The 11,875-nt window shown below is 51.8% G+C and overlaps 1 protein-coding gene across 1 annotated transcript in view; it reads right to left on the bottom strand.

The window, feature by feature from the left end:
- The window catches only part of LOC142317024 (hippocampus abundant transcript 1 protein-like), a 118,314-nt gene extending 106,725 nt beyond the window's left edge, over positions 1-11,589 (bottom strand). The window contains exon 1 of the mRNA XM_075352912.1: positions 11,365-11,589. Within this exon, the coding sequence (XP_075209027.1) occupies positions 11,365-11,448 (84 nt within the window). The 5' untranslated portion in view covers positions 11,449-11,589. The remainder of the gene's footprint in view (positions 1-11,364) is intronic.
- Positions 11,590-11,875: the final 286 nt, after the last annotated feature.

The raw sequence follows: 11,875 nt of genomic DNA on the forward strand, positions 1-11,875 counted from the left end.
CTCTCTGCCCCTACTGAAACCTTCAATAGGCTGCCATGACCTGACCCATTAGTGAACTCAGTCTGTCTTCTTTTCAAGTGAATGATGTTGCCCTCTCGCCCAATGGTCATACATATTGGTGGGTTATTAGATGTTGCATTCACATGACTAAACAGCTTATGTCCAGGTTACCAGTGCCCCACTTGTCCTAGATGCACTGCCATGCCCACCTTCTCCTGCCATAATGGTGGGACAGCTATGCACTCATCCCATCTTTAATATAGTGACCAAATGACCATTAACTATAAGAAAATTATATAAAAGCATCAGATTGCAGTTTCTGTGGTTCACCTTGAGGAAGAGGCTTTCCTAAGGGCTCATTCAGAAGACCGTTTCATGTGTCCTGGTCAGTTCCTTGATGTCAGGTATCTGATAGACGCCGTCATATCACTAACTTCAGGGCTTGATGAAAGGGGACATTGCACAGCTGGTATCAACCCCATAAATTACCCAGTTTGCCACCGCACAAGGGCAATGGGATGAGCCGGGTAAAGTCCCAGGACTGTCGCATCTAATGGATGCGGCAATTCCGGCTGGCTGCTGACTGATATTTTTAGCCGGGGTGGAAGGACGGGGGACTCCCAATGACGTGGGTCTCCCCATCCTGAAAATACCAGCCAGCAGCCGTCAGGCTTTATCTTGGCCAGGAATCAAAATTTGGGTCAGGCTTTATCTTGGCCAGGAATCAAAATTTGGGGGGGACCGCACTTTTTTTTTTAATTATTTATTTATTGTACTGTACAATACAGACCTGCCCACCGGCGGCTGTGATTGGTTGCAGACAGACAGCTGTCACTGAGCGTGGGGGTGCATCTGACTGTAACCAATCACAGACGGGGGGAGTGAATTTATATGAGCCTAATGAGCGGCCGGCTCGGAAAGATTAAAGAGCTGCCGCGGGAGCAGTGTGTGAGCCTTCCCGGTGATCAGCGAATATGAATATGAATAATCAGCGCTTGCTCCTACCCCTTTGCCCCAGATTCTGTTCCCCCATAGACTTTATATGGGCACCAGCATCTGGCCAGATACCCTGGACTGTATGTAATGCTTCCGTTTATTTGTGGTCTGCAAAAAAATGGAAGTCACACAAATGACACACAGACCGTATACGGGACGGAGGCAGTTGGCAACATGGATGCACCCGTGAAAATATAGGACAATTTTTTGCGGACTGCAAAAACGGAACGGCCGTGTGAATGTAGCCAAAGGCCCTGTGCGCACTGGAAAATGGAAATTTCTTAAGAAAATTCCGCAGGGTCTGAAAGATTACCGCACCCGTGGTAAAAAAAACGTGGCAAACCGCACCCAAAAACCACATGCGGTTTTGCCGCGGGTTAGTACATGTGTTTTAATGCATTCAATGCAATAAAGCACATTGAAAGAAAAAAAAAAGTAATTTCCTTCAGAGATAGATAAATAGACAGAATAATAGATAGAGAGATAGATAGATAGATAGAAGACAGATCAATCAACAATTGATATGCTGCATTTCTCCCGAGCGGTAGTGTGTTCACATTATCGGCCGTGGGAAATGACCTGTAATTACCTCTCTGCAGGCTCGTTACGAGGCTGCATTCAGTACAGTGTCAGTCGGGGCTGGATGCAAGAGTCGTTGGACCTCTGTGGATTACGCCGGAGCTGTGTGTTTTGGGGGGGTTAATAAAAGGGTGAAAGAGGGGCTTTTTTGTGTTTTATTTAAAATAAAGGATTTTTCGGTGTGTGTGTTTATTCACTTTACTTACAGGTTAATCATGAAAGCTGTCACATAGACGCTGCCATGATTAAGCCTGGACTTAGTGGCAGTGATGCGCTGCCATTAACTTATTATTACCCTGATTGCCACCGCATCACGGCAACAGGAAGAGCTGGGGACACTCCGGAACTGCTGCATAATGGATGCGACAGTCCCGGGGCAGCTGCGGGCTGATATTCTTGGCTGCGGGAGGAGGGGGGGCATTAACCCTGGCCCTCGCCCTCCCCAGCCTGAGAATACCGGGCCGCCGCTGTGTGTTTACCTCGGCTGGACGGTAAAAATACGGCGGAGCACACTTTTTATATGTCCGTTTGATTTGTATGTGTATTCTATGTCTGTGTGTGTTATATATGTCTGTGTCTGTGATGTGTGTATTCTATGTCTATGATGTGTGTGTTTACTCTCTACACGCCTTCCTCTTCCTGTCATAATGACATCACTTCCCTGCAAACTGCAGGCAGTGATTAACATTATGTCCCGAAAACGCGAAATACCGCAGGAAAACGCAATGAACCGCATAGAATTTGCTGCCTGCGCGCCCTGCGGGATTTCCCGATTACATTACAGTCAATGGAGTGAAATCCCGCAGCGACGTGCGAAAAAGAAGTGACATGCAATTCTTTTTGCTGCGGGATTCCCACAGCAGAACATGCAGCTGTCAAATTCCGCCCAGTGCGCACAGGATTTTTTTTCTCCATAGGATTTGCTGGTGAATCACTGCAGAGATGTTAGGAACATTTTCTGCAGCGAAACATGCAGCAAATCAGCGGAAAATCCGCGGCAAAAAGCGGTAAGTGCGCACAGGGCCTGAGTGTGGTGTTCTATGCAGAAGCATGCCAAGCTACATTTAGGGTATGTGCACACGTTGCTTTTTTTTCCGCGCGGAAAAAAACGCACCCTCTGGCAGAGGGGAGAATTGTAAACAATGCTTTTTGAGAAACAACGCATCGAAAACGCATGCGTTTTTCATGCGTTTTTCATGCGTTTTTCATGCGTTTTTCATGCGTTTTTTTAGGTGCGTTTTTTAAGACTTGTCAGTGATAATAAAGTTGGTTGAACACAGACCTTTGGAAAAAAAAACCTGTGATGTCATTTCCTTCTCCACATTCTGTTTGGATAAATGGGAGGGCTTGGAATGGAAGGAGCACCATTTGAATTTTGGAAAATAAGAATTATTCTTACCGATAATTCGCTTTCTAGGACCTTCCACGACAGCATAGGAGGTTGTCTCTCCACGCCCTAATTGGGACAGGAAGTTCAAGAGGTTTAAAAGGACCCTCCCACCTCCCACAGCCAGTGTCTTACAAAGAATCCATAGCATATGAGAAGTACTACACATTCAGGAGTAAATGAATATATAGGGGAGGGAATTACCTGCTGTCGTGGAAGGTCCTAGAAAGCGAATTATCGGTAAGAATAATTCTTATTTCTCTAGTCCCTTCCACGACAGCATAGGAGGAATACCAAAGAATTGATACCTAGGGGGGGACCACAGCCTGCAGGACCCTCCTGCCAAAGGCCAAATCCCTGTTGGAATCCAGATCCAACCGATAATGCTTCGTGAACGTATGGAGCGAAGACCACGTAGCTGCCTTGCAGATCTGCTCAGGGGAAGCCCCTGCCCGTTCGGCCCAGGAGGCAGAGGTAGCCCTGGTGGAGTGCGCCGTGAATCCAGTAGGTGGAGAGAGATGCTGAGCGAGGTAGGCATCTCTAATTGCCCGCACAATCCAGTTGGCGACGGTACTCTTAGCCACCTTCTTGCCCTTATTGCGGCCAAAGGGCTGGATGAACAGGTTAGAATCAAGGCGCCAAGAAGCAGTAACCTCCAGGTAGTGCAACACTATCCGACGGACATCCAAAGAGTGAAACACTTCCTCACCCGGAGTCCAAGGATTCTGACAGAAGGAAGGCAGGACGATGGACTGAGAACGGTGAAAATCCGAAACCACCTTGGGAAGGAAGGAAGGGTCCAGCTGAAACACAATGCTGTCATCTCTGATGGTCAGGTAAGGTTCCCTAACGGACAAAGCCTGAAGTTCGCCGACTCTGCGAGCAGATGTAATAGCCACAAGAAAAGCAGTCTTGTGAGAAAGGGAACGAATGTTACAAGAGCACAGAGGTTCAAACGGAGACTGAGATAGTCCTGTAAGGACCACATTGAGATCCCAGCGAGGCGTCAGGACCCTCTGACGTGGACAGAGTCTACTAGCGGACACAAAGAACCGACGGATCCAACGATGATCTGCCAGAGCCATGTCAAAGACTGCACTGAGTGCTGACACCTGAACTTTCAGGGTGCTAGGCCGAAGACCTAAGTCTAAACCACTCTGGAGAAAGTCCAGAATCTGCGCAATATTAGGCCGAAGAGGGTCAGGAGGCCGAGAACCACACCAGGAGGAAAATCTCTTCCAGATTTTGTTGTATATACTATTAGTCACAGGTTTACGGTTCTTCTGTAGCGTAGCCACAACTTTGTCAGAAAGCCCTTGGGCCTTCAGTGCCCGGGCCTCAGAAGCCAGGCAGCCAAGTTGAGTTTCTGGGGAGCCGGATGGAAAATCGGACCCTGTGACAGTAGGCTGGGGTCTGAACCTAAGAGGACTGGGCCGTCGATTCCTAGCGTCAGGACCAGGCTGTACCAACTCCTCCGGGGCCACAGAGGGGCTACCAGTATAGTTGGGACCCCCTCGTCTCTGATCTTCCTCAGGGCCCGTGCGAGCAGAGGAAGAGGGGGGAACGCGTAAGCGAGGCGAAAGGACCAACTGTGGCAGAAAGCGTCTACCCCTAACGCCTCGTCCCTTGGGTTCAGGGTTCCCTGTCGTGGCAAAGAGGTCCACCTCTGGTGCACCCCACCTTGCCACTAGAGAGCAGAACACCGCCTGATCCAGGCTCCATTCCCCCGGATGAACATCCCAACGACTCAGGAAATCCGCCTGAAGATTGAGGGAGCCCTTCAGATGGACCGCAGAAAGGGAGAGCAGAGATTGTTCTGCCCATTGAAAGATTCGGGAGGATACCGACTTCAGGGCGCCTGAGCGTGTACTGCCCTGATGTCGAAGATGTGCCACTGTTGTGACATTGTCTGAATATACCAGGACGTGAGAGTCCCGGACGAGGTCCTGAGCCGCAAGGAGGGCTTCCCTGACTGCCCTGAGCTCCCGGTAGTTGGAGGATTGGGAGCCGACGTAAGGACTCCAGACCCCTTGAAATGGGGAATTTGCCACCATTGCCCCCCATCCTCGTAGGCTGGCATCTGTGGTCAGTGTAACCAGGGGTTTCTGAGTCCAGGCAACCCCCACCTGCAGGTTGGCGGGACTCAGCCACCAGAGAAGGGATGAGGAGACGGACCCCGATAGGCGAAACCTTCGGTTTAGGGATGACGGGAGTCTGTCCCAATGTGCCAGGATATGATCCTGGAGACACCGAGAATGGGCCTGAGCCCACCTGACTGAAGGAATGCAGGATGTCATGGAACCCAGGGCTGACATAGCCGCTCGAAGCGTCGGGCGAGCCTGCCTGCGAAGCTTTGATATTTTGGCTAACAGAGCCATCCTGTGGCCCTCTGGGAGAAAGGATGCCTGTCTGTCGGAGTCCAGCAGCACTCCGAGAAACTGCCGAGTGGAGGAGGGGGATAACTGTGATTTTTTGAGATTGGGAATCCATCCCAGAGACCGAAGGATTCCCAAAGACCTTTCCACATGGCTCCGGAGGGTTGGAGCAGACGGAGCCATGAGAAGAAAGTCGTCCAGATACGGAACTAGACAGATACCCTGCAATCTTATGAAGGCGACCACCTCTGCCATGATCTTGGAAAAGATCCTTGGAGCTGAGGAGATCCCGAAGGGAAGTACATTGAATTGGAAATGAAGCACTTCCTCTCCGTGAAGCACCGCAAACCTGAGGTATTGTCTGTGTCCCGGATGGACGGGTACATGGAAGTAGGCATCTTTCAGATCGATAGAGGCCATCTGGTGGTGTAGACCTATCAGGGGAATAGCTGATTTTACCGACTCCATCTTGAACCGCCGGTACCTGACCTGACGGTTTAGACTTTTTAAATTGATAATTATACGGACGTCGCCGGATGGCTTCTTGACCAGGAAGAGACGGGAGTAGTGTCCTACCCCTTCTTCCTGACTCGGGACTGGGGAAACGACCCCCGAGTGCACTAGCTCTATAATCTTTGTGTACAACAGAGCCTGTGAACCCGGAGACGCCAGCGCAGTGACTCGGAGACCCGGAAGAGGGGGGGAAGGAATTCTATGAGAAGACCGTCCGAGATGATCTTCAGAACCCATTGGCAAGAGGTTATGGACTGCCACTGGGTAAGAAACGCTGAGAGTCTTCCCCCCACCCGGGCCGAGTCACTGTTTGTCCTGCTGAGGACGTTGCTGATGTGGAGGGATGAGGATGGTTCTCCCTCTACCTTTGGGATAGCTCCACCTGCCTGCCTTCCCTTTCCCTCTGGGCTGGGAGGCCTGAGGCATCGAGGGACGAAAGGACCGCTTCCTGGTAGGTCTAGGATCGGGCAAGGCCTTACGATCAGTCGCCTTGTCCAGGATATCATCCAGGGCAGGCCCAAACACTAAATCCCCTTTAAACGGAAGGGAACAAAGCCTCATTTTGGAGGCGGAGTCTCCCCTCCAGGCCTTAAGCCAGAGGGCACGTCGGGCAGAGTTAGAAAGCACCGAGGTCCTGGCTGCCAGGCGGACAGATTCCACCGAGGTATCTGCCAGAAAACAGGTAGCCTTCCCAAGCAAGGGAAGGGATTCCAGTAATTCCTCCCTAGGGGTCCCTTGGGAAATATGAGCCTCCAACTGGTCTAACCACCTAATTAGGGACCTGGATACGCAGGTGGAGGCAATGTTGGCTTGAATAGAGGAAGACGATGCCTCCCAGGACCGCTTCATCAGGCCCTCTACCTTCCTATCCATCTGATCCTTCAGTTGGGAAGTATCCTCAAAGGGAAGAGCCGTTTGCTTAGCTACCCTAGCCACCTGAACGTCCACTCTTGGGACCTCCCAATGTAGTCCCGAAGGTTCCAGAGGAAACCGGCGTCTAAGGTCACTCCGTACCCGCCTCTCAGGACATTCCCATTCCTGAGAGACAATATCCAAAACATTGGCATGAACTGGGAATCCCAACTGTTTGACTGACTGCAGGCCAGCAAACATTTCGTCCTGGATTGAAGGAAGAGACTGCACTTCCTCTAAACCCATAGTGCTCCGAACTGCCTCAATAAGATCCCCCAACTCTTCTGAGTGAAATAGAAAGGACTGTTCAGACCCCCCAGATGGAAATCCTTCATCAGGACCCTCCGAGGTGGAATCAGCGTCCTCCTGATCAGAAGGGGTCGACTGGAGTCTCCTCTTTTTTGGAGGAGAGGGTCCAGGAGCAGGGCCAGGAGCAGGGCCAGGAGCAGGGCCAGGAGCAGGGCCAGGAGCAGGGCCAGGACCAGGAACAGGGAGGGAAGCTAGTGAGGCCCTAATCTCCTGTTTCATCATGGACCGCAACTCATCTATCAGAGATGGTTGTTCGGCCCTAATAATCTGGTCCGTACATTGCTGGCAAAGCTTTTTATCCCATACTGCAGGGAGCTTCTTTATACAGATAGGACATTTCTTAATTTTTTCCATTCTGTCAGGTCTATCAGGCTTATCGGCCTTGTCAGCTTTTTCTGACTTCTCTGGCTTCTCTGACTTTTCATTTCTGTCAGTTTTCTTGGTGACCTTGTCCTCCTAGAAAACACAGACCATATAGCCATAAATCACCTGATAAGACCTATGTCCGAGGGACCATTCCCCTCCATACTCACAGTAGCAGGGGGCACACTGGGTTCTGCAGAGGCTGCTGCAGCGGAAGACATGACAGGGAGCACGGTTGCTTACCATGATCTGATGTCTTCGTGGCAGCCCTTTGCAAAAGGGCCTGCCCCCCCAGTGACGGTGCATGTTCCCCGCCTCCCGCATCCGGTCCTGGGCAGGCCGTGTCACCGTCGGCGTGCCTCCACGCTGCCTCCGCAAAACCGGAAGCGCTCGACCGGAAGTCCGCAAGACCGGAAGTCCCGCCTCCGGGAGCACTTCCGGATCGCTCCGGCAGCGTGCATGCGGGAAGCGGCCGGCGGCTCAGGGAGGACGCCGGCCGGGGAGCTCAACAGCCTGCATCACCCCTCAGGAGGATCCGGAAGGCTGGAGCAGCGGTCCCCCACAGCGTGAGGGAACAGCAAGGGAGGAGCGGTGAGGCCCGACCGATGCTGTCCGGCTTCAGGTACAGGGGATAGATCCCAAAAAAAAAAAAAAAAAATTATACTGTAGTTCGCCGGCCACCACAGCATAGGAGAAAAACAAAAACCTCTCCATGCCCCATGGGGACAGGAAAGACACTGGCTGTGGGAGGTGGGAGGGTCCTTTTAAACCTCTTGAACTTCCTGTCCCAATTAGGGCGTGGAGAGACAACCTCCTATGCTGTCGTGGAAGGGACTAGAGAAAGTTGAAATAAACTTCGCGCACCAAGCCCCTTAGGTACCTATACGTCAGAAAACCCCCACAAGTGACCCCATTTTGGAATCTGCACCCATCAAGGATTTTATTCAGGAGTATATTAAGCATTTTGAATCCACAGCTACTTCACCCAAAATGTTGCTGTAGCAACAATATTCTCACTTTTAGGCCCGTTTCACACGTCAGTGAAAACACTGACGTTTTTCACTGGCGTGTAAAACACGCACATGTCCCTCCGTGTGCCGTGAATCACGGCACACGTGGGTTGTCTAAGTGCAATCCGGGCTCCGTTCTCCGTGGCCCGTGATTGCACTTAGAGATTAACTCACCTGCGCCCGCTCCCGCTCTCCATGGTGCTGATCGCTCCCGCGGTGCAGCATCCGGCCGGCGCTGACCCCCGCAGCAGCTGGTTCCGGGTTGGCTGTGTCGTGCATCATGAATATGCGCGACAATAATGAGCCGGCACAGAAGGAACAGGGAGGACGGGCTGCAGAGGACATCGCTGGAGCCGGGTGAGTTAAAATGTTTTTTATTTTAAAAGCACGTTTTTTTCTGGCACGTGTTTCACGGATCACACCACTGCGTGGTCCGTGGGACATCAGTGATGCCAGAAAAAAATGGACATGTCTCCGTGCGGCAATCACGCACACGCGGGTACGCCGCATGGAGACACGTGCAGTGAAAAATCACTGACGTGTGAGCAGACCCATTCATTATAATGGGTCTGCGTATGTCAGTGATCCTGGTACGTTTAAAAAAAAGCACAAACGTCCCAGAATCACTGACGTGTGAAAGGGGCCTAAGGCTATGTGGCCATGATCCAGCGACACGGCGTCTAGTACACAGTGTCAGCCTTCCTGCAGCTGCCCATGCCCACGATTTGGGTTCAGGCTGCTGTGGAGCTCTATACTACCTGCAGAGAACACTCGTCTCCGCAGCATAAATTGACATGCTGAGGCTCGGGAAGCCACGCTACCGGTCAGTTTATGCTGCGGAGAAAAGAAGCACAGTGGGCATGGGATCTCCAAAAATCCTTCCACTGTGCTTCTACTGCACAACGCAGCGTTATGGACGCAGGGAAAACACTCAGCGCCCATAACGCTGCAAACCCTGATTGTGGACACACAGCCTAAAAAGCGTCAATGGATGAAGGGATGTCAAATATATAGAACGTCCTACCCCCGCCAGCATATTCTAAGCTGGCACCTTTAGTACCTTTCATGTGGCACTAAAGGGTGCCTAGCTTAGTATTTATCCAATAAAAAAAAAAAAAAAAAAATGAAAAAAATGGCGTGGGGTCCCCCCTATTTTTGATAGCCAGTCAGGGTAAAGCAGACAGCTGTAGCCTGCAAACCACAGCTGGCAGCTTCATCTTGGCTGGTGATCAATTTGGAGGGCTCCCCATGTTTTTTTTTTTATTTATAAATAAAGAATAAAAAAAAAATAACATGGGGTCCCCCCAAATTAGATCACCAGCCAAGGTGAAGCTGACAGCTGGGGTCTGGTATTCTCAGGGTGGGAAGAGCCATGGTTATTGGACTCTTCCCAGCCTAAAAATAGCAGGCCGCAGCCGCCCCAGAAGTGGCGCATCCATTAGATGCGCCAATCCTGGCGCTTCGCCCCCAACTCATCCCGCGCCCTGGTGCGTTGGCTAACGGGGTAATAAATGGGGTTGATACCAGATGTGTAATGTCACCTGGCATCAAGCCCAGCAATTAGTGATGTCACGGCGTCTATCAGACACCCGACATAACTAATTGACAGTAAACAAAAGCAAAAAAAGACAACAAAAAATGTTTTATTAGAAAAAACACTCCCCAAATCATTCCCTTGTTCTCCAATTTAATAAAAAAAAATGGGTCCGCAGAAATCCATATGGATGTCCCACGTCGCCTCTGGACCTTCTAGAATATGGGGGCACGTTCAGGAAACGTATCCCCCATTTTCTAGGAGGGCAGACCCTCCATTTGAGGAGAGTGGGTGCAAAAATCTGCACCCACTCTCCCCGGGTCACAGCTGCAGAGTGCGAGCAGCCAGCACAGCTCACACTGAACACAGTGCTGGCTGTCAGCTGCTCTGCTCATGTGACCGGCCGGCGCCTGCTGTGAAGGAGGAGGAGGGGGCCGCGGGGGATCAGCGCTGCGACCGGACAGGTATGTATGACACCGGGGGGAATAGGGGGTGAACGGGCAGGGCCTGGGGAACAGTTTTCTGTCGCATGTGTTATTGCACATGCGACAGAAATCATAGGAGCAGGGCGGCCGGTGCGCTACTGGTGCGCGGCCATGTTGGATTTTCGGGAGGGGGGTCGGGGGTCGGGGCGGGCACTTTGGCGACACCGGGGGCTTTGCCAGGAAGTGAGGTCAACAGGAAGCCTCTTGACCTCACTTCCAGGTAAATGCCTGCGTTCTGGCGTGCCGACAAAGGCCGCGGACCGCAACAAAAAAGCAGGTCCATGCGTTGTGGCTGCGTTCTGACCCCACATCATTGATTTCAATGGGGGAGAGAACGCAGCCACAACGCACAAAAGAAGTGACATGCTGCTTTTCTTTCCGCACCGATTTTTGGCATCCAAAACGCTGCGGAAAGAAACGCAGCATGTGCACTGATTTTTCAGCTTTCCCATACACTTTGCTGGGAAAGCTGAACGCATGCAATTTGCCACTGAAACGCTGCGGTTCAAAACGCAGCGTTTCCGCGGTAAAAAACGCATCGTGTGCACACAGCCTTACAGGGTAGAGCACACTACACCATATGGGGTCATAGTGCTGGCTGTGCACAGATTGTGTCCTGCACTATTCACTGGCACACTGCTAAACAGAAAAGGGCTGAAGATGGGGATAAACTTGGCCCCGATATCCCTGTAGCCAATACAAGAAAATATGGCCCTGGCGTCACGGCTGAGCAGGCAGAGCAGCTGGCACTGAGCAGAAGGTGCAGCAGGCGTGCCACCCACAACTTACTTTATATGCTACAAAAACGATGACGTCACTCTTGGCTATGCACTATGACGTCACGCCGCAGTCACACAGTGCCTCACCGGCGGTGGCATATGTGGAGCCTGTCAGCACTCACCGTCCCTCCATCTTTAATGATGATTTTCTTAGCCAATAGTATGCTGCGATTCAGCCTCTTCTTCTTTTTCTTTTCTCCGGTCATGGTGAGCTCAGGCCCGTCATCCCGACAACGGGAAAGGCTCCGGTACCAGGCCCTCACAGCTCACCGGGCCATACTACCATGGAAACGGCGGCTCCCTCCGCATCCTTCCGCCCCCATTCCCCGCTTCCGGCCTCCGCCGCGAACTCCACCCTTCACTCCCATAAAGGACCAATGACAGGCTGCTGTCAGCTGACGGAGCATTCTCATTGGCTGCCGCGCACGTCCTTTCAATACGCCGTACGTGTTTGGCGAAATCCCATGACGCAAAATTTCCAGAGAACTAAACAACGACTCCATGTTGTGAGTAGGAGAGGAGGCGTCCACACTGGGATCCCCACTACCACGTGCTGGCGTCCACACTGGGATCCCCACTGCCACGTGCTGGCGTCCACACTGGGATCCCCACTACCACGTGCTGGCGTCCACA

The sequence above is a fragment of the Anomaloglossus baeobatrachus genome, chromosome 1 (genome assembly GCF_048569485.1).
Source record: "Anomaloglossus baeobatrachus isolate aAnoBae1 chromosome 1, aAnoBae1.hap1, whole genome shotgun sequence".
Classification (NCBI taxonomy): Eukaryota; Metazoa; Chordata; class Amphibia; order Anura; family Aromobatidae; genus Anomaloglossus; species Anomaloglossus baeobatrachus.